The following is a 22,309-nucleotide window of genomic DNA, read 5'->3' on the forward strand; positions in this document are numbered from 1 at the left end:
CGCCCAGCTCTGCCAGTGCACTTTGTTCTCAGCCTGTAGCAGTCCCTGCTGATCCAGTTCTGTACGCTTAGACAGCTCTGCACCTGCAGCACCCCCTGCCATTCCAGGCATCCTGTCTGCGCTTGGCTTGCCTCCATTTAGATTCAACTCATCGGGGCAGTGCCCTGCCTGGATATGTGCATCCTGCGTGGCTTTTGATTGGTTAAAGCACAGGTGAGGCTGGTGAGGTTTAACGAGGGGGAGCTGGCAAACTGGGCCATGCGGCTGTTGAGAATTTAATTGGAAATCACTGGAGGAGGTTGTGGGCCTTTTAAATGGATCAGCAGGGACCACCTAGCAGGTGCAAATAAAAAGTGTTGATTTCCTGCTTGGTATGGAGCCTCCTCACCTGTGGGCAGCACCTGTATGGAGCAGCTCCAAGCCAGGCTGAGGCACGTCATCCCCACAAAGCAACCCAGAATCCTCCAGCCCCCTTGGCCAAGGTAATGCATCTATGTAGAGCCAACCCGGAGCTGTGCAGCCCAGGCGTGACAATCCCATAAGTGAACATAAAAACGGCCAGACTGGGTCAGACCAAAGGTCCATGCAGCCCAGTATCCTGTCTTCTGACAATTGCCAATGCCAGGTGCCCCAAAGAGAATGAACAGAAAAGGGAATCATCAAGTGATCCATCCCCTGTGGCCCATTCCCAGCTTCTGAGAAACAGAGGCTAGGGACACCATCCCTGCCCATCCTGGCTAATAGCCATTGATGGACCTATCCTCCACCTATCCTCTAGTTCTTTTTTGAACCCTGTTATGGTCTTGGTCTTCACATCATCCTCTGGCAAGGAGTTCCGCAGGTTGACTGTGGGTTGTGTGAAGAAATACTTCCTTTTATTTGTTTTAAACCTGTGCTCCTGAAATGGACCATGTCTCCCCAGCAACCGGACTGCACTGTAAATACTTAGTGCTGCTGAGAGCGCCTGGCCGTCTCTTCCCCTCTGCTTTGTCCTTGGGCATTTTAGGGTCGTGCTACTCGGCGAGGGGCAAATTTCAGGCAGTCAGGAGAACATGTCCCACCTGAAATGGCAGGAAAAGAATCTCTTGAAAGAACCCCCAGCACAACATCTGCTTCCTCGAAAGCTACATTAAAATCAGCAACCCCTCTGGGTCTCACAGGCTGGGAAGAAAAGGGGGGCGGGGGGAGTCTTAGCCCTGACCCAGGGAGGCTGCTGTCCTAGGGTGGAGTCAGATGAACAGGGATTCCAGCCCTGTTTCACCGACTGACGGGGCTTCAGGCCCTACTGTGAACAGAGATTCAGTTTGCATTTGCGTTGCTTACCCTGCCCTTACGCGGTGACCGCTTCTCTGCTGCAGAGTAGCATTGCCTGGCTGTGCCGGGACAGCTGTGCCTGTGGCTGGTCACAAATGGCTGAAATCCCCAGTGGAGACAAGAAACCGCCACCATGCTGGCAGCAGCCCATGTGAGCCTGCTATTCGATAATTATAATCGACAGTAGGATCCCCTGCAGCTGCCCCGGTCAGGGAATGTCTGCAACCTTTGGCTTATTGGGGGTGCAGGTGAACGTGATTTTCCCTGGACTGCAGCGATGTCCCTATCTGTGCTAGTTACGTGGTCGGTCTGGGGGAGCTCAGAGCAGAAGGGCAGGGTTGAGGCCCATTGGCTCGTTCTGTTCGGGGCCAGAGCTGTAGTTAGCATTTCAAACGGGTTGAGAGTCTGTGGGGCAGTTTAGTGCATCCAGACCAAAAGGAATTAAGGAAGTTTTGGTTTTCTGATTTTTTTTCTTGACGGGAGAGGTTATTAATTGCACTAAAACTGTGATCTGAACCCCTCTTCCTCCCCCCCCCACACCCGACGCCAACCGAGCGAGGGCTATAGGCGTGTTCAACTCGGTAACCAGAAACCCGGCGGGCATGTCGCGTGAGTGCCATCCAGGGAGCACTGAAACAGGACCGGTGGTGTTTGATTCTCTCTTCTCCTTCTAAAGGCTTAAGTAGATTCAGAGTGGAATTGTTCCTCCTTAATCTCCTCTCCTGGAGTCTGTTTTAGTCTTTTTTGTTCCCACTCACGGTAGTTTAAACTGATTCTTTTTTAGGTCACGGAGAGATTTAGGGCAAGGCTGAGGCTCAGTGCTGTTCGGTGGTGGTGGCGGCACAAAGATGAGTCGTCTTCGTGTGCTTGAGTTTTGGCGCCATTGAGAGCGAACAGGTCAATGGCAGAGCAGCGGGGAACCAAAACTTCCCCAGCACAGCTCTGCTGATGCCCTGGAATCCTGACCCATAGCATCCCCTGCCGTGCCCCTCCTAGCTCCCCCAACAGCTCTGCCGACGCTCCTCAGTCCTGACCCACAGCGCCTTTACCATTCCACGGCTCTGCTGATGCTGCTCTGCCCAGACCCGCCACACCCCCTGCTACTCCCCAGCTCTGTAGCTGCCCCCCCCTTTCTGATCTGTTGCCGGGAGAGAGAGAGAACCTGCCAGATGGGCCGCGTGATGCAGATGCCGAGGGCACAGAGGGAAGGACCATCCTGGCCTCTTCCCATCCCCACCTGTGTTGGGCCAGCCGCAGTGTGACTGACAGAGCTGTGTGTGTGGGTTGGGTGGAGAACAGCCTGGAGTTGATGCTGCTGTATAAACTTCCTATAAACTCCATGCAAGAAGTGAGCTGGGATGGTGAAGGAGAAAATTGCTTTAGGTATGTTGCAACGCGTGTCCCGTGCAGCCCCGAGCTGCCCTGGTCTCTCTGGTGCCATCTGTCTGAGAAGCAGCATTTCAGCTTCCCCCCATAAATCTGCTCTGCTGTTTCCCTGACAAAGGCTTGTGTCTCCTTTATTTCGGCCAGCGCGGTTTCTCTTACTCCAGGATTGTGAAATTTGCCCGTTTGCCTGTCCCTTGCAGATGTTTACAGCGAGTGGAGGACTGGGGAGTGCTCACTGCATAACTGACTGTCTGCAAGTTAAGTTTAGTTCCGGCTGGAGAATCTGGGCTCCAAAGGAAGCTGTCACCGTTCTGATGTAAAGAGCCCTCCCTGATCCCCAACACTGAAGTTGAAACTTGGCTTCACATTGATTTGCCTGCCTGCCTGTAATTGACCAGTGATTTACGGTCCCTCTTGGGGCTGCGGGGGGCTGGTTTGAGAGACAATTTTTAAAACTGATCTTTTTTTTTTTTTTTTTTTTCCTAGGGGGCTGCAGTTCTGGGAGCTAGAATTCAAGAGCAGATCATTCCTCTACAGGCAGGTACGATGTAGTGCCGCAATTGTGATAGTTCTATCCGCCTTCGGCCCCTTTCACCCGGGGATCTCAAAGCACTCCACCAGCACTAAGCAAACTTCCCTACATCCTTGGGAGGTGTCTTCCCTATTTGACAGATGGGGAAACTGAGGCAAAGAGGTGCCATGACTGTTTCGGCCATGCAGTGAATCCATAGCAGAGCCGGGAATAGAACCCAGATGTTTTTATTTCCGTGTTTGGGCCAGTACAACCAGAACCTTTAAGTTTGTTCCTAAAATGACTGGAGGTTCCAGGTCATGTGCGTGGGAGTTCTAATTGTCTCCACGCTACCTTGCCTTATCCCTATGGTGTGAGTGGCTGCAGCCAATAGCCAGGCAGTCTCACTCTGTGTTACGATGCCGAGCGTCGTGAGGACAGTCTGGAGTTTTCCCTTGTGTTTTGGATCATGAAATACTACGTAGAACTACAGAAAAGAAAAGCTCCATTACGCCATGTATTTCCTCTCCCAGGGAGATTATTCCCTACTGCAGGATTGTTCCCTACTCTGCCCTGTTCTCTAGCTATGTCCTGTCTGGTTTGAAATGACTCAGGAGTGGGGTTTTCACCACATTTCCCCCCCTCCTGAGAGAGGCTGCTCCGCAGTTTTAATGGAGCTCATTGTTCGGAAAGGATTGGCAGTTCTTGGTTGGTGGGTCTCAGCCATGGTCACGTTCTGGCGGCAGCGAGCTGCAGAGAGAGGGCTGGTTGGTCTTTTTTTGTGGGATCAATAAGCCGCTCTTTTGGATTCCGTTCTGGCAGACCAGCTTTGTTTTCATCATGGGCCGAGCAGCTTTTTAAACTCCCTGGCTGCGGGTGCCCAGTGACTGAGCAGTAGTGGGCTCGAAAGGGGGAGACCTTCAGGGCATGGGAAGGACTTAGGCCTGTTCCCGGGAAGGACAATTTAGAGAGAGAGTCTCCCTCCAAGTGAGTGTTTTAGGCATTAGACAGGAGGCCCCAGCCTCAGGCAGTGACATTTTGGGCTCCCCACGCTCCTATCTCCTATCCTGCCCAACTATCTACTGCAGTCTGCTATGACAACCTCCCCCATCCCTGCAGAAACCCAGCTCAGCTTTGAACTGTGTGCACCGACCTACCCGCAGGTGCAGTCACGATGCATTTGACAAGGGAAGCAGGGTGGGGCACCCGAGGGCAATTGTCACGAGGAGTGCAATGTGTTTGCCCCGGGAAGCTGATAAGGAGGCAATTGGGGCGTGTGGCTATCCCAGATCCCTTAGGGATAGCCTGCCTTTAAAGCCAGCAGACCTGAAACACTGAGGCATCCAAGTTAGATTCACAGCAGGCAGTGACCTCTAGTGGGGAAAATTTAAAATAATGCCAAGTACTCCTGGTTTTTTGTTAGGTTTTTTTTTTAAATAGTGCGAGTCCAGAAGGGTCGTTTCTTCACAGTCAGATCTGGGCTTGTTTTATCCATGCTGAAATGTAGGATCTTAGCAGATAGAGATGTAAAAGACCTAGCTGTCTTGAGCAGGGAAGATCCATAGAACAGATCTGAAGATTTAGAGACCAAACCCAAACCCCTAATTGCTAACAGCATTGGGAGCCAGCTGCTTTGATTGGATTAAGGCGTTAGTGGGAAAGTGATGGTGCTTTGTCTTCATCTAAATAACTCCTCACTCGTTTGACCTGTGCGTGGGTTTAACAAAGACAAACCTGATTAGCTGAGTTTACTCCACTGTAAATGCAACCTCCTGGATAATTGTTTCCTGCTCTTGTACAATGCCTTGCTTAGGTCCCTGCAGGATTCACTTTACATTTGTTTCTTAATTTTTCTTGTAAGAGCACAAACAGCCTAATAAAACAAATACAAATGGAACTCAGATGTTAGCCCCAGCCTTCCCTTCTGTGCGGGCATAACCAATTGCACGTAAGGAAGTGGACTTGCGTTTGCACAACAGCTGTTTTCACAAGTAAGCGTGCCAGCTGGGCCCCTGAGTGTTTGATCTGACTCCCTCGTAGAGATTCGGTCTGCGTTCATTGGCTGCTGGTAAAAATCAGTTTGGTGCCTAAACTCAGAGGTTAGTGGAAAATCTGGAGAGACCCATGGGAGGTGATGAGATAGCAGTTGGTGGGATACAAGTTACAGCCACAAGCATGTGCGGCAGCAGTAGCATGTTCTGTGGCCCAACCCCAAATGTCAGTGGGACTCCCCATCCCTGCGATGTGTGACACAAAGGCTGCTGTGAGCATCTGGAAAACTAGACCTAGAGTCTCCCTGAGCCTGCATAGTTACTTTCCTCTCAGTGCCCGGGGTACTAGACAGACAATCACAAAGCTCCAGCAGCATGGAGGAGGGGTCTTGCGGGACCGCACCAAACACAGTGCCCAGCTTGAAAGGCTGGTCTTCACTGAGCTGGGTGGAATTACATGTCAGGGGCTTTTGGGCATTGCAGACTTCTAGGAATGCTTGAAGAGTGAGCACAATGGATGAAGTCGCAATCACGTCAATGACCCCCACTGAACCTTCTCTCCTGCTGCTTGGCCCTGTTAGGAGCTAGCTGCCTGGTTTTGGAACCTGCTCCCATTCCTCCCCTCTTTCTCCCTTTATTTTCCTGGGGATCTTCAAGCCCTTTGCACATGAAACTTCTCAAGGGCAAATTGACTTGCCCACAGTCATGCAGTGAGCTGACCCCAGATCCCCTGGGTCCAGATCTTCCCCAGCTCTAACCACTAGACAGTGTCTTTGATAGTGACCACAGAACAGCCCTTAACCCTAGAAATGGATCACTAGCGAGGCTTTTGTGGGGAGTTTAAAGTGACATTTCATGACTGCAGCCTAACAGGAAAGCCACAGTGCAAACATGAAGTATGCAAAGGGCCAGGAGATAAATCTAGTTTCAGAATAAGCTCATCAATATACGAGGGAGGTGAAGGGCTGGGAGTTGATCATGCAGCCTAGCTGGCAAACTCAGCTGTGTATCCCTCTGACGAGATCAGTTGGTGATCCTGGGAGAGCAGCTAGGCTGCAAAGGTACCAGCTCAGAGGCTGCTAGACTCTGCTTCTGGAAGCACTATCAGCAGAAAGGAGGTTTCCTCAGCCCTCTTCAGAAGAGAGGTGCTGAGTTTTTTCTTGAGGGCAAGAGGGAAGAAGGGTCAGGCAGTAGGTAGCCCTGAAACGTGGCTTTCGGGACGTGCTTGTGTCTTTTGCTGCTGCAGCATAATACACTGCATAAAGGGCAGGAAGGAGCCTAGGCTTTTAGTTTTTGTTTCTCCTTCTTTTTTTATTACATTAGCAGTTCAGGTTGTGTCTACTCTGCTTTTCCAAGCTTCTATGATTGACTGTGGAGCTCAAAGGATTATGGGATCTTAACTCTCAAGAATGTGTACCCAGAGCAATTGAGAAGAGGTGGGATCTTTTTAGATGAGCTGTGATGGGAGCTCCTAGGACTGCCACAATTCAAATACTAAATAATCATAAACCCCTTTTAACTCAAACGCCTGCCAAACATCTGGGAGAAAAGACATTTTTGTTAAAGTTTAATCATCCCCTGCCCCTTCATTTAAGGGCTGAGGAAGTCCCAACTCAAGGTTTTTGGCTCCTCCAGCAAAATCAGACTTGATATTCCTGATATTTCTGTTTTTCATTATCGGGTGGCACCATAAAGAAGCTAAATAAATAAATAGGGTGCAAGCAGAATTTTATTGCCACCTTTATAGGTCACCAAAAAAAGGAGGATCCTAATGGCTGGAAATTCCTGATGCAAAGTTAACTGTGATAGAATTCCAATTTCTCTAGCAGTTTTCATCCCAAAATGCTCCCCTAACGATGTACACACAGCCAGCAGCCCTGTGATCTGCAATGCAGCCACCTCTGGGTTGGTAGTGAGCAGCTAGGGAACATCGTGCATGACGCTGAGTGGGCAGACACCAGGGAAAACCCTGCTCTTGTGAAAGATGTCCTAGGGTCTTTCATAGCCAGACAGGACCTGGGTTTTTAAAGGTTTGTACAAAAATCCTGTATGCACTTAGCTACCTGCATTAGAGTTTGTGTGTGAGATCTCAGTTCATCCTGCTCTGATTCTTGGGGGTGAAGGGAGGCAAGATATTTCAACTCTTCTGCTGAGATGGCTAAGAGAGAGCAGAGGCAGTAGCAAGCACAGAAGGCAGGGCGAGGCAGCTTTTCATGGCATGGATGCTGGAATTATTTTCCCCTTGAGTCATGCAGGGGAAGGCTGTGGGGGAGCTGATTGGTAGCTGGGGAGAGACAGTGACACGGCTGAGGACAGGCTGCCAATAATATAAAAGGGAACGTGTAACTTTTTAGTGTGCTTTTTGCATAAAAGCAAAATGGAAGTGTCCCCTCCTGTGAGAGGCTGAACAGCGCCCCCCGCAACCTGCAGGGCAGGGACCCTGAGCAAAGGCTAAACAATGTCTAGCGTTTCTACAGTGCCTTGCATCCCCTCAGACCCCTATTGGGCTAGCTTTGCCCTTGGAAAGGCAGCCAGGAGGGGCAAAGGGCCTTCTCCTTGAGAGGTCTGGAGCCCTCGCAGCACCTGCTGACTGTACTGTGGGGATTATGGCCCATGGCCACCCGCTCAGGCTCACATTCTTGTAACAAAGCGTTGGGATAATACCAAGGCCCTGGGCATGTGGAGAGCTTGGCTGCTGACTGGCTCCTTGCACCACCTACTTGTTAATTTCGTCCCTCTCTTATGGCTTGTTTTCTAGACTGTGAGTTCTTTCGGGCAGGGACTGCCATGTCCCACAGCCTGAGGGGAGCCGCTCTGCAGTGCTCCAGGCTGGCCGGTCTGCCCGTGGGAGCAGAGCAGAGTGCTTTGGACAGGCTAACCTGGGGCTTTCCGGGGTGCCCACTTTGAGATGCCTTAAAAGGGCCTGACATTCAGAAAGCACTGAGCATCCCTCCGGCAGGATCAGCTTCCCCTCTGATTCTGCCCAAGGCCTTTAAAGTGACACTGGCTGATGCGATGCTAGTGCCAATAGGTAGACGATTTCCGTTTTGGGCATTCGCTTTTGTGGGAGCTGTGAAATCCCATCATCTCCGTTCTCCCGCTGCACTGTGTGCTTTGAACAGGATCCCCGCCGATGCCCACTCTCTTGGCCCCACCATTGCCTTGCCCGGAGAGGACATGGGCCTGGCTGTTGCTGATGGTTTTGCTGCTTGGCTGCTTGTTTGCTAGCAGTGACACCTGTCCAGCTCCTGTGCGTAACTAACTAGCTGCTGGGCAGTCGGTGCCTTGAAAAACACAACAATGGGTTTCACTTCCTAGCAGCCATATGGAAACCAAAGGCCATCCCATACCCTATCACAGCTGGCTTAAGGGGATTGAGGTGTTGGGCCTGATTATTATGATTAATGATTTGTATTACCATCGTGCCCATCAGCCACATTCATGGACCTGGACCCCAGCATGTACCAACACGGAAGAAAAAGACGGTCCTGCTCCAAAGAGCTTACAATCTATCAGAGCCTCTCTCTTAACGAGCGACAGCGCATCCTGTAGGCAGACCTCATTCCTACATGCATCCTTGGTGCTCTAGTTTTTAGCTTCGCTTCTCCTGCATGTTGGTAGAGGTGCCATTTTTGCGGAGGAGCTGTCAGGCTGTGGCCGCTCGTGGCTGCAAGCGGGCATTGACTTCTGTCACCTGTGCCAGGCAGCAGGCCATGCACAGCCTGTGTGCAGAGATGCTCCATGCCTCTGGCTTAGGAGAATGCTTGGGACAGGAGACACTGACGAATGCAAGTACCGGTGGTATTCCTGCAGCACATTCGGTCCCAGGGACAGAGAGGGAAAGGACAACTGTTAACCTAGATGCTCAAGTGATGGGTGTGTTATAAATATGACTTCTCCATGTAGCTCTCCAGTTCTCCCGCTGTGGATGAAATCAGCGAGTGGCAGGGGGGAGGTGTTGTATGCAGATCAGAGGAGGTGTTTGAAATATCAGATTGCCGGCTGCGGGGGCATTTCCTCTCCTCTGACTCGCTTGTTTTTCGCTTTTTGAGAGAGAAAGGAGCCCCTGAGTCTCCCCCGCCTGGAAACAAGGTTGATTGCGTAACTTGAGTTTGAAAGCCCAGCTCTGTCGCATGCTCGTTAGTTTCCTACCGCAGAGGGATGTGTGGGCGCTGCTGCTCCTTGCCTCTGCTCCGCTCGCTCTCTGCCCACGCGTGCGCTCCAGTTAGAGGCAGTGTTGCTCTGTAGCAGAACGTTTCAGCGTCCCCGGCGCTCTCAGTATCCTTGCGGGGCGGGGAGGGGGGGCTCTCAGGATATAATGCAGAGGGCCCAGGAATTTGGTCTGCAGTTCACCCCTCCTCCTTTGGCCACTAGAGGTCACTGTGCTGATTTGTGTTACTGGTGGCAGCTGTCAGGGCTGCCTGCAGTCCCCAGGCACCACTGAGCAGGGCAGACGCATGGAGCAGGCAAATCACAGCAGAGCTACCCCCGCCCCAAGCTGTGCAGCCGGGACCACCGCCTATCACTGCAGCGCAGTGTCCTGCCCCTTGCAGGCTGGAGATGGGGGCAGCTGCTGGAGCTCACCAGGGCATTGCATGAGGGGGTGTCAGAAAGGCGGGGTCTCAGGGCATGTCTACACTGCAGTGTAAGCCCAGGTTTGCATTCGGGCCCATCCCTAACCCCTCTTCTGTGTACACGCACATCATTCTGTTCCAGGACCCCACGGGGATGGAGGCTCTAAGCCTGGGTTCAAGCCCTATTGCTTTGCAGTGTAGACAAAGCCTCCCTTGGATTCATGTTCTGGGAGTATCCCACAATCCCGTGGGTTGACTTTTTGTCCTCTGAACGGTCATGCTTGGTGGACAGTCCAGTTTTCCCACACGGCCCCGTGAACAAAGGGCTAGAGCGGCTGCGTTGTGGGAAGGCGCTAGGAAGTCTGGGATACGCCTGGCTGGACTCGGACCTGCATAATGCAATGTAGATGCTGGAGCCCCAGGTTGGGTTTCAACAATTCCTAACCTGGGGTTACGAATGGGTGTAGATGCTCAAGCCCTAAGGTAACAAACCCAGAGCAGGCTGACTCGAGTTCTGCTAACCCTGGACTTGCGTTGCAGGGTAGACAGACCCTGGGAGTTAAAAGACCAAGGCCAAGGGGTGCTTCTGGGAGATGTGGAAGCTCCAGGCTGCCACATCAAGTCCAGCCAAGGTCTGTATGGACAGAAAGTTGGGGCTCTTTGGGGTGACTGGTCTCGGCCTGGTTCTCTTTGGTTACGTCTACACCGCACTAAAGCACGCACAGCTGACCCAGGTCTGCTGACTTGGGCATGCGAGGCTAGGCGGTGGGGCTGCGAACTGCAGTGTGGGCGTTCAGACTCAGGCTGGAGAGACTTAAGGAGCTTGGCTTGTTTAGCCTAACTAAAAGAAGGTTGAGGGGAGATCTGATTGCTCTCTATAAATATATCAGAGGGATAAATACAGGAGAGGGAGAGGAATTATTTAAGCTCAGCACCAATGTGGACACAAGAACAAATGGGTATAAATTGGCCATTTTTAGGAAGTTTAGACTTGAAATCAGACGAAGGTTTTTAACCATCAGAGGAGTGAAGTTTTGGAATAACCTTCCAAGGGAAGCAGTGGGGGCAAAAGATCTATCTGGTTTTAAGATTCTACTCGATAAGTTTATGGAGGAGATGGTATGATGGGATAATGGGATTTTGGTAAGTAATTGATCTTTAAATATTCAGGGTAAATAGGACTAATCCCCTGAGATGGGATATTAGATGGATGGGATCTGAGTTACCCAGGAAAGAATTTTCTGTAGTATCTGGCTGGTGAATCTTGCCCATATGCTCAGGGTTTAGCTGATCGTCATATTTGGGGTCGGGAAGGAATTTTCCTCCAGGGCAGATTGGAAGAGGCCCTGGAGGTTTTTTGCCTTCCTCTGTAGCATGGGGCACGGGTCACTTGAGGGAGGCTTCTCTGCTCCTTGAAGTCTTTAAACCACGATTTGAGGACTTCAATAGCTCAGACATAGGTGAGGTTTTTCGTAGGAGTGGGTGGGTGAGATTCTGTGGCCTGCGTTGTGCAGGAGGTCGGACTAGATGATCAGAATGATCCCTTCTGACCTTAGTATCTATGAATCTATGGAGCCCGGGCGCCGAGGCCTTGTGACTGGGGGAGGTCCCAGACCCTGGGCTCCGGCTCGAGCCTGAACGTCTCCACTGAAATTTTACAGCCCTGTGAGCCCAAGTCAGCTGACGCAGGCCAGCCGCGGGTGTTTCACCTAGCGGGTCTGTGCCGTGATGGAGCCCCTGGGTTGGCATCTCAGTAAAGAAGCCCAGCATAGAATAGACCACGGAGCTTGGAATCTCCTCCAAGGGCTGGAGCCCCATAATTCCTATTCAGCTCCTCTCAGGAGACGACCAGCCCTTTGGGTCCGGACAGAGGCACAGGGTTAGCTGGGATGAGTGATGGGAGCTTCCCCCAGCTGGCTTGGCAGGGAGATGCCACAGCCAGGGGTGGCACTAAAAATACCTGCAGAAGAGGCCCCAGAGAGACAACACGTTCTTGCAGGGGCTGGTTTATCTGACCTTCCTTTGAGTAAGGGGCTTAATTTACCAGTCGCCAGTGCTGGAATTTTCTCAGGCCACTTCTTCTCAACCAGTGTGTGTTGGCAGGACTCCTCCCAGTATGACAGGGACCGGGCATGCTGCCTTGAACTGCAGGGCATGAAGCATCACTCAATATGCTAATTCCCTGGCCTGGTAGTTATAGGATGTTACATGCCCCTGGGCTCTGCTGGTTTACACTGAAAGCATCAGGTGCCAGGCAGAGGGTTTTCACAGCTGCTTTTTACAAGGGCAACAACGGGGCAGTATTTCTAAGCCGGATTCTTTGTCGTTTCAGGTACGAAGGATGGCAGGGGCTCTGGTAGCAGTTGGCCAAGGCAGGCTGGCTCCTTATCGCATAAAGGAACTATTAGAGATCAGAGACCCGCTGGCTTATCCACTAAACACCATGGCTCCAGCAGCTGGACTCTTCCTGAAATCTGTGGAGTACGACGAAGCTGGTAAGTGAATCCATGGAGTGCCCGTCAGAGGGAACACCGAGCATCGCAAGACTCCTTCAGTGCCGTCAGATCTGCCTCTGAAGGCAGCAGTAACCTGCCCCAGCCTTGCTATCAAGACCGTCTTCGCCATTATTCATCTCACAGGCTATTTATAGCCACATTCCACTGAGTGCCAAAGTCGTAATGGGCGCTCGCTGCAATGTGACCTCATGTCTCCTGTTGTGTTTCCTGGTCAGTTTCCTCCATTGGTAAAACATTCATCATAAAGTTTGCAAAGGGCGTTGAGATTCTTGGATGAACGGTGCTCTGTCGGTACAAACGAACGAATGAAGCCTCATTATACCCACGTAAGCGTTATAGCTGTTTTGATGAAGAAACTGAGGCACAAGGAGGGGCAGCAACTTGCTTGTGGTCACAGAGCAAATGAGTGGCTGAGCGAAGTCTAGGATCCAATAATTCTGGCACCTGTTCCCCTGTTCTAACTATCTGACCCCTTCCCTCCCAGAGACAGGAACAGAACCCAGGGTTCGAGACTCTTAGTCTTTTGCACGTAACAAGTAGAACTACTACCCTCTTTAAATATTTCATAGCAGGCTGAGAAGGGTAGTGTGCACTAGCCAAATATCCAGAATTTGCTCACATCTTCATTCCCACCTCTCACTGGGCTGTTACTGCACAGAACCTGTAATGATAAGACCTGTTGCTTAACCTGTCCAGAACAGGAGACGGAAATCCAAGGGGTCCCTGTGAGCGGAGACATAGTATCTATTTTATGCTGTTTATTTCAGGTACTTCTTCGTGGAAGTTTACCCCCCAAAAAAAGGGCAGTCTCTCTCAGAAGATTATGAATTCATACAATCCAAAATTCATGTCCCTTGTAGGGAAGGAGGATATTAATAAAAGCGATTTTATTGCAGGCAGAATGTGATAAGATGACATCCATCTTTCCTCCATCAAGACTATCTTATTTCTAAAATGAATCCGGCCTCTGTATTAGTGTCCCATTAAAGGGAACCAATGAAATCTTTGCCGCAAACATGCATACTTGCTTCTGATGAGATTAGCAATCTGCTCCAAGAGAGAAGGATGGGGACATTGAATTAATTCCTAGCTCACTCGCCAAGCAAGCCTTGCCATAGTGACAAATGCGAGCCACCGTTGTGAAATGATACAATAATCAAGTACCTAGCGGAGCTACTTCGTCCATTGCGCTCTCAGCCCTTTATAAAGACGTGTATTATTGTCGATGATGGGGAAACTGAGGCACGGAGAGGCAAAACCGGTTTGCTCAAAGTCACATGGGCTCCATGGCAGAAGCACTGGAGTAGAACCCAGGTATCCTGACGGCTACACAGCACTGTGCTCTACCTGGCCAGGTCAGGGTTGAGGGCACAAATGATGGAGGGTGACGATATGGGGCAGCTTGTGTAACTGGTGATCCTATGCTGCGTAGAGAGAGGCCTTCAGACCCCAGAGCTGTCCCCAGGCACACGGCAGTTGCAGTGAATAAACTAAACTCAATTTACTTCTACAGGTGGGGTGGGGACAAATGGACTTCAATGGTTCACCTTCTACTGGCTCTCTCTGGGGTCACCATCTCCCTGGAGTGCCCTCCCTGTGAGCCGCTTCCTCTCTCTGCAGCTCATTGTAGAACTTTCCTCTCCTCGTTAGCCAGCAATTCACCCAGGGCCAGGGTGAGCTGGTAATGAAGGAATGAAGGAATGAATTAACAAACACAGAGCGTCCATCTCAGCTAGCCCCACCGGCCCTCCCTGGGCCCGCTCCGTTGCAGCCAGGGCTTGCTAAAGCTGTCCAGGCTCCCCAAGGCTCTGTTAAACTGGGGTTCGGTTTCATCCCCCACAGCAGCAAAGGAGCCTCCTTTGATTTTTCTTGGAGGTGCCAGAGCAGGACTCGGGGAACAAAGAGCAATACAACCCGCCTGGAGACAAAGCAGAGCTCTTGGGCGGGCCTTGAAAATGCTGCAGCTTGTCGGTTTTGGCCCGCTCTAATGGCACTTCTCCCAAGAAGCGCTGGCGGCCGAGCCACCCAGCCATCTGCCCACGTGTGTGGGGATGGAGCCCAGGCAGGAAATGAAGAAACACAGAAACTTAAGTGCTTTCAGGTGGGGCTGGGTTTTTCTTTCTTTCCATATCAATGTTTTCCCTTTTTTTCCTCGCAGACGTGGAGACAGAAGGTAACGCAGCAAAATAGCGGCCCTGTGAGACGTGCAGCCGTGCCTGAAAGAACTCGGTTGGTGGGAGCCGTGTCGCGGAGATTTCCGGAACTCGCTTTGTATGCTGATACGCAGCCGGGTCTCAATAAACCCCATTGATTGTGGCTAGAGGCATCTCCATGTCATTTGTCCACGTGCCCAGAGGCCGCCCGGGTGGAAGGATTGGTAACTCTGGGCGACGGACAGCTGGTTGGTTTGCAGAGTCTAAGCTATTTGGGTCATACCACTGGCTATGCACTCACATACTGTCTTCCCCTCGCCTCCTGCCTCCTCCAACATACAGGGAAGGGACCTGTGTGTGTGGAGGGGCGTCACTTCCCCAAGGCACAGACGCAGAATGGGGTCAGACCACAGTAGGCAAACCTTTGTCTCCTCTCTACCCCTATTCTTTGTAATCCCTGTCCTCTTGCAGACCAGCAGGAGACACAGTAATTTTGTGTATGGATCATGAAGGCCCAACCTGAATCGCGGGATGATTGTCAAATAGTTGCAACTGAGCTGCGGACAAGACATGGAAAATTGCGGAAGAGTAATAATGGTCCTTTATTAATTATGGTCGTTTGGAAAAGCCAGAGAAGACCTATTTGTTTAAGAAAAGTTTGCTAGAACAATAGAAACTCTCAAGTATTGCATTATGCTCGCAAGTTTTTCTGATAATCAGACATTTTGCGGCAACTGTGTTACAGTTATTAATGCGCAGTGCTGACAGTGGGAGACCCAGCCGCCCGGGGCTGACAGCGGGGCAGCCCAGCTTCCAATGGCCGGGGACTAGCAGCCGGGAACTCCCACTGTCAGCTGCCTGGCTGACAAAATTGCGGTGGAAGCTGAGTTTGATGATGATGATGATGATACAAGAGGCAAATCAGAATCCAGCTTCCTCTTGAATCGCTTCAGCATGGGAGCTGGTGCTGCAGATTGTTTTCTGCTCTCATTACTGCACAAAGCACACATGAATCAACACAGGAGCGTGTCGTGACGGAAAACAGAAAGGTGCCTTTTTTTTTTTTAAAAAAAAAAATAGGATCATTTTTTGTTACACTTAAACCTCAAGTTTAGCCTATTTTATGACTGAGTCTGATACTATCAGCATCATATTGTGTGTTAATTGGCCTGGCTTGTGAATGGCACCGAAACACCAGATGTCCATAGGCAGTTGAGCATTGACTTCACTGAGAGCTAAAAGTCAAACTGAGGTGTGCTGGAGACTGCCCTGTTTTGATGTGCATATTATGCAACAGTTCATTTTTGTGGCACAAGTTTTAGGCAGAGAGACTGAAACAGGAGTTATTCTTATATAACATTATCTTGTTCTGCCTTTTGCTTTCTCTTTTAAAGCTTTGTGGTGTCTTATGGCTTGGTTGGTGCAAACTTCAGTGTCTTGTGGTTTTTTCCCAAAAGAAAGCAAACATATCGCTGAGTGAAACACTAGTGCTTGGTTTCAGAGTAGCAGTCGTGTTAGTCTGTATCCGCAAAAAGAAAAGGAGGACTTGTGGCACCTTAGACACTAACAAATTTATTTGAGCATAAGCTTTCATGAGCTACAGCTCACTTCATCGGATGCATTCAGTGGAAAATACAGTGGGGAGATTTATATACACAGAGATCATGAGTGCTTGGCCGGGTCCTGTTGCAAAAATCATGCTTAGTGCACAGTGAAAGTGCCTAATGTCAACTTTATTAATTAACCCCTCCTCCTTATGTGCCTGAGTTGCAGTTATTGAGAAGGACCAATGCAATTGGCCAGAGAGAGGGTCAGATTGTCAGTGACTGTGGGTGATGGTTTTTTCCTCCACCTTCCTTTGCAGTGTGTGGATGCAGGTGACCTGCCAAAATGATCAGGGTCTCTCACTCATTTCCCCGGCATTTGCGGCAACTCTGGGCATCAGTGCATCTTAGTCCCTCCCATTCTCTGCCTGTGGCACAAAGTCTAGGTTCCCGAGGGCTGTAATATTTGGTTTCCTTTTGGTTGCTGGTGGCTTGTGATATACAGGAAATTAAACTGAACTGTAAGACCCTGTGACAAGCTATTTCCTTGACTGCAGAGCTGGTGTTCGGAGCCTTACAGTCTGCTCCTCAAGGTAAGAGGGTGCTTTTTGTTACTGGGGGGTTGGACTAGATACCCAGTAGCCTATTCAGACAAATGAAAAATCCTATTTAATACTTAGTTGCAAGATTGTACAATGTGCATTAACTCTTTGACAGCAGGGTTGTGAGTTTGTGATGGCAAAACGAAGTATTGCATCGCCTTACTGTTGCCGGTAGCAGGTTTATCAGTGGACCCACTTCTTCCACCCACTGAAGGAGAAGTAAGAATTTTCCACTTTATTCTCTCTCTCCATGCCTAGCAGGTTGGTTCCTACTCACTTTCTAATCCCAGTTGCACAAGGGTGAGTTGGGAGCTGCATTCTTAACACTAACAGTGCCACTGGCAATTCCAAGGAGGCCCGGAAAATGCCACACAATCCCCTCCACACAGTCAGGAAGGTTAACATCAGTATCTCAGTAGGGGTGGTGCTGACTGCATCTGCTTGTATAGCTTTGGGCTCACACTGTCATTATCCTAGAGACTGGACATATTGCAGATCAGTTAAGGGACCAGCTGTCATGTTGCTTTGGACTCACCTGGGTATCTGAGCTCCACATAGATACAGACACAGGAAATCTGATGCTATAGATCAAATTTAGGCAACTGTTTCCCTGGAAAGGAGTTGACCAGTGGCCTAAACCTTGCCGCATTATTGCCATTTCTCACCAGGAAAAGCATTGGTTAAAATACAGATAAAATCACAAGTGGAATGAATCTGATTTAGGCTCAGGCTAAAGTCAAGTACTGGCCGTGATTTGGAAGCATTAGCGTTCTCTGCTAAGGAGAGGCCTAGGGCTGTAGTGTAGCTCAGGTGCCTGTCGCAGTTGTGAATGAACATGGGACTGTGCCTTTCACCAGCTGGTGCATGGAAAGACTGCCTTTTACCAGCTGGCAAAACTGAAAATCGTCTCATTGTAGTTTTACATGACACATGCTGGGCATGATGTGAAATGTTTTGTACACCTACCGGCCGCTTCAGAGTACGAACTGGAACTCTTGGCCTACCTCTGCACTTCCTGTGGTTTCTCTCTGCAGAGCAAGGTGGGAGGGTTTTGCTGAATGCTTTGCAATGTGACTTTATTCTGGTGCTTCACTTCAGACAGGAGAGCTCAGCATCAAGCCTCTGCTTTGTGAAGAGTCTTCAGAGGATCCAGTGTGTTCATTGCATTTTTCGCGTGAGATAAAATGGCCTGGGGCTGGTGGGTGAGTTTTTGTTTCTTTCACTTCCCTTTTTTGATTTGTCATGAGGCCACATGGCGCAGGACGAGGGCAACTGACATGCTGGGCTCTCTGGCTGTCCGTCAATCCAGCCACAAGTGCAGGCTCTAAAATTACAGCCTCTCTACAGATGTTTTTACCAAACACCCCCCCCAACCCACCATCTTGTTTCTCAACTTGGGTAAAACTAAAACCCTCTCATTATCTGTCTGTCCAATAGCTGAACGACCCAACTTAAATAGCTATAGGATCTGGTATTAGTTGGTCAGTTCGGAAGCTAGCGCCTTATACGAGCACTTCAAAAGTAAAAACATCTAATCAGCATGATCCTTGGTTTAGCGTCTGGATTTTTTTAAAGGAATGCCAACATCTTAATACAAGCTGGAAAGCCCCTCTCCAAATTATCAGGCTGAATTAGTTTTGCAACACTCATGGTAAATGTTTGAAAATAACCTACCATCTTATATGCTAACTTTTTATTTATTTATTGCTTTAAATATCTTGTTATGCTGCTACTTCCTTCTACTTGGATGTAATCTGCATTGGATACTGCACCCTGACATTGGGAATGCATTTCTGGTGTTTTAAAAGGGATGCTGTCAAATCACATTTGACCTGAAATTTGAATTTTGTAAAAACGAGGGTTTATCCTGTGACTAGCAGAAATGTTTCCATTACTAACAATGAAAACTTCTTTTCCAATCCAACAGACTTTTTCCTCTTCACTACCAGGTTTGCAAACCAGAACTTCTGCACCAGGGAGAGCTTGGCAAGTGAAACTCATGATGGTGATTTTCATTATCCAAGCAGTAAAATGGGCACTGATAAATAGGGCAGAAAGAATTGGGTTTTTAAAGAGATGTAGGCGCTGGTCCTGCAAGCTGATTTACTAGCAGAATGGGGGCTGTAGGGTAATAGGAGAATCAGTAAACAATTTAGTTTATTTACAATAGGGAGAAGTTGATTGTACCTGGGGAACTGGGTGCTTCTCCTAGCTTTGTGACAGGGAGAGTTTTGCTGCTACCTCTACCCCCTTGTGTATAATGAAGACACTTAGATTTATTTACTTCCGATGTGTATTGTGATGCTAAATTGTTTGTTTGTAAAGGGCCGATGATGGAATGTCTTCAGTGTTATTTCTTCCCTCTCTGATCCTCATTTTGCTATAATTAATCCAAAGCAAGTTCACTTTAAGGGAGTGGAACATCTAAACCGAGTTACTCATGTTACCAAGTCTGCACAGAGGTCTGAACTTAATGACTTCTCGACATCCCTTCCAGCCGTACACTTCACTTCCTTTTTGTGAGGCTGGAGAAGGCGGCTGTCCTCTTTCAGTGGGGCAGATCTGGTTTCTGATGTCTACTAAGATGGTGGCTTTAGCATAGCTGTGCAACATTGTACTCACAGCAGACAACTAGAATATTAGTCTCTGTGGTAATGCTGGGCAAGTAGATTTTTGCCTTGGCTAGTCAATTCTCACCCCAAGACTGCTTGAGAAGTGAGTTTTTGAGGTTTTCCTTTAACCTGAATGGGTTGGTGTTGTCAGTTAAATATCTAAAAATGTCACTTATGGGGGGAAAAGCCTACGTTTTCCTGAATGATGCTACTAACGGACTTACTTACTCAGTCTGCTCTGTCCCACGTCATTCAGTTAAGAGACAGTAATTTTACTGCCTGCTTTCTCCTATTTCCTTTAGACAAAGTCTACAGCCTATTCAATACGCCACTGCTCGCTTTATTTGCTAGTATCCTCTCAACTCACACATCACTCTTCTTTATTCCGATCACCCTGGCTGCTCCTCAGATGGAGAATTAAATTTAAGATAGCTCCAAAACCATTGCAACCTCCTTATTTGTTTTAGGCCTGCTACAATTTCTTGGTTGTCCTTTTTCCTTGTCAGGGACAGGGTCAAATCCTAGAGTTGTCACTGGATGTTTAGATTCTGCTCTGGTGAAATGTTCTTGCATGGGAGACCCTGCCTAAGGGGCAGAACTATTAAGTGGATGGTTTGCCACAGTGTGGTTTTGCAGTTATTTCCCGTTCCCCCACTCTGTTTTCTGAAAGACCCATACCAACAGATTGTGTAGTCAGATTTGCTGTTCTCCCTGTAATGCCAAAGTGAAACTGTTATTAGAGAGGTGGGGGGAAATAAACTTTGGTGCTTCTTGTAACAACAGTACAAGTGAGGGGACTGACTGTGCCCCTTTAATGTGTAATGAATAGTAGCATCTACTTTCCTAGGGCCTCCCACCAGAGGATCTCAAAGCAAACACTGCATGAAACCTCACTCCATGGGGAGGTGGTATTCTAACTGTTTCAAGAGGTTATTTGTATTACAGTAGCAGCTACAGGCGCCAGCTGACATCCAAGCCCATGTGTGCTTGGCTCTGTACAGATACATCACAAGAAACAGACTGCAAGCTCTTCGGGGCAGGGCCTAAGACAAAGGGTAGGAGGGGCAACAGGCATAGAGAGGTGAAATGACTTGCCTGAAACAGAAGGTAGGTCTGCTAGGCCTAGTCCAATGCTCAAACTCACACAACCACTCCTAAATTTGGATGCCTAATCTCAGAGAACTGGGGCTTAGCTTGCTCCTGTAACTGGTCTCCTCCAGCTGCCTGTTCAATGTAAATGAGCTGGGGACTGCAGCTGCTTAATCTCAACCAATCTCCTGTTTTAGGGGATATTTTTGATTGTAACTTGATGGAAAGTCTTTCCCCACCACACTAATGCTTATTTTTATCTTATTAGGTTTACTGAGAGTAGAAGCTTTAACTGCATTTTTAACCAGAACTGGCTGATGTAACAACACAACTCGAGTTCTCATAGAGAGCTCTTGGAGGTTTGGACTTGCTCATCTTTGGAAAGAAGAGACTAATCTAGGCTATCCCCACAGAACTTGTTCTCCTGCAGCAGAAAGCATGGAAAACACTTCCTGTACCTTGGCCAGGGGACACTCTAATGCAACACTAGTTGAAGCAGACTTCCAGTACCATCTCTTCACTATCATCTACAGCATTGTCTTTGTACTGGGACTGCTAGAAAACGTCTTAGCTCTCTACCTTTTGACCTGCAATGTCAAGCACACCTCGCACTCCTACATCTACCTCATCAACCTGGCTGTAGCAGATACCTTGTTTGTGTGTATATTGCCCTTTAAAATCCATTACCACCTGAACCGGAACAATTGGATTTTTGGAGACATGGCTTGTAGGATCACCGGGACCTTGTACTGCATAAACGTCTACCTCAGCATTGCCTTTTTCACCTGCATTTGCATGGATCGTTACATTGCTGTGCTGCACCCCTTCACCTACATCCGAATTAAAGTCACCCACTGCATGACAGTGGTCACCGGCTTTTGGCTCACTGCTGCAAGCATCATGATCCCGCTTATCCTTGGGGGGCCCCTTCACAACAAGGGCACAGGGAACAAGACAGCCTGCTTTGAGAACTTCTCGCTGCCCAGCTGGACCCATCGCATGTTGCCCTACGATGTCTGTGCCTTGCTGTTTGGCTTTGTCATCCCGTTTGCCATCATCCTCATCAGCTATCCTCTCATGGCCAAGCGGATCACCCACACCAGCCGCAGCATTCACAAAAAGAAGGCCTTGAGGACCATCTACCTCATCCTGCTCATCTGCATCCTGTGCTTTGTTCCTTATCATCTCACTCACCTGCTCCACTTCCTGATGAGGGTCCAGCTCATCCAAAGGTGCCTGTTTACCCACTTAATTTACAAAATGCGCCGGGTCACTATGGCCCTGGTCAGTTTCAACTGCTGCCTGAACCCCATCCTCTACTACTTCATGTCTTCCAGCAAGCCATGGCATCTTGGCCTCAAGTTCAGATCCAGATCCAAGGTTTATACCATCTGTGACAGAAAATTCAATGACTGTCCTTATAAAAGCAAGCCAGCAGTGAGACCACCAACACAGCAATTGAATGAATTGTCTTTTTTAAAACAAGTTCAGTAAGTTATCCACCTGAACTTTGAGGAGGAGTATTCAGGTGCTGTATACACATACCCTTTAGGGCAGGGACTATGAATTGATTTGTTCGTGGTGTCAGTCCACTTCCTAGGAGACCAGAGTCTGTTACAACCCCTGCCCCTCTCCAAAAGTCTGTTAATGGCCAAGGGAGGGCTCAGCAGACAACATGAAGATTAAAGACACGAGTTTTCCCCCCCTCAGCTCTAAAAACTGAAGTCCTATTTATACACAACACAGGCACCTCTGCTAAAGAGTGTCAGGCAATATTTCTAGTTCAATGTTACTTACTGAGCAGTACCAAAAAAAACCCCTTTACTTTGCAAATCATCCTACACTTTCCAAACAAACAGAGCAGCTGGCTTTCTGCTATTTAAAATATCCTTGTAGAATGAACAATTCCAGTCTGTGTATAGTATGAAATATTTGACAAATTATCCGAACCAATGGACATGCACCAGTATGGTTTGCTATACTGAATACTTGACTGAGTCATTCCATCATCTGCAGC

General features: G+C 49.0%; 2 protein-coding genes across 11 annotated transcripts in view; both read left to right on the forward strand.

Annotated features, from left to right (window-relative positions):
- Positions 1–14,612, forward strand: part of PUSL1 (pseudouridine synthase like 1) — a 67,525-nt gene extending 52,913 nt beyond the window's left edge. For all 4 annotated transcript variants that reach the window (XM_038376369.2, XM_038376370.2, XM_038376371.2 and 1 more), the window contains 3 exons: positions 3,187–3,241; positions 12,109–12,271; positions 14,451–14,612. In XM_038376369.2, coding sequence (XP_038232297.1) covers positions 3,187–3,241; positions 12,109–12,271; positions 14,451–14,482 — 250 coding nt within the window. In that variant the 3' untranslated portion in view covers positions 14,483–14,612. The remainder of the gene's footprint in view (positions 1–3,186; positions 3,242–12,108; positions 12,272–14,450) is intronic.
- A 1,501-nt stretch (positions 14,613–16,113) lies between these two features.
- Positions 16,114–21,966, forward strand: LOC119844917 (lysophosphatidic acid receptor 6-like). Of its 7 annotated transcripts, none has more exons than XM_043500208.1 (4): positions 16,114–16,582; positions 16,707–16,810; positions 17,690–17,793; positions 20,561–21,966. In XM_043500208.1, exon 4 carries the CDS (start codon positions 20,731–20,733, stop codon positions 21,784–21,786), a length of 1,056 nt encoding a protein of 351 aa, XP_043356143.1. In that variant the 5' UTR covers positions 16,114–16,582; positions 16,707–16,810; positions 17,690–17,793; positions 20,561–20,730; the 3' UTR covers positions 21,787–21,966. The 7 variants fall into 7 exon arrangements, with proteins under 7 accessions (XP_043356143.1, XP_043356145.1, XP_043356142.1 ...); XM_043500210.1 differs by having other exon boundaries at positions 16,710–16,810; XM_043500207.1 differs by having other exon boundaries at positions 16,114–16,810.
- Positions 21,967–22,309: the final 343 nt, after the last annotated feature.

Source organism: Dermochelys coriacea, chromosome 18 (assembly GCF_009764565.3).
Source record: "Dermochelys coriacea isolate rDerCor1 chromosome 18, rDerCor1.pri.v4, whole genome shotgun sequence".
NCBI classification, from domain to species: Eukaryota; Metazoa; Chordata; order Testudines; family Dermochelyidae; genus Dermochelys; species Dermochelys coriacea.

What these genes read in the sequence shown, in the direction of transcription:
- LOC119844917 (XM_043500206.1), top strand. Translation starts at nt 20,731, where the DNA reads ATGGAAAACACTTCCTGTACCTTGGCCAGGGGACACTCTAATGCAACA.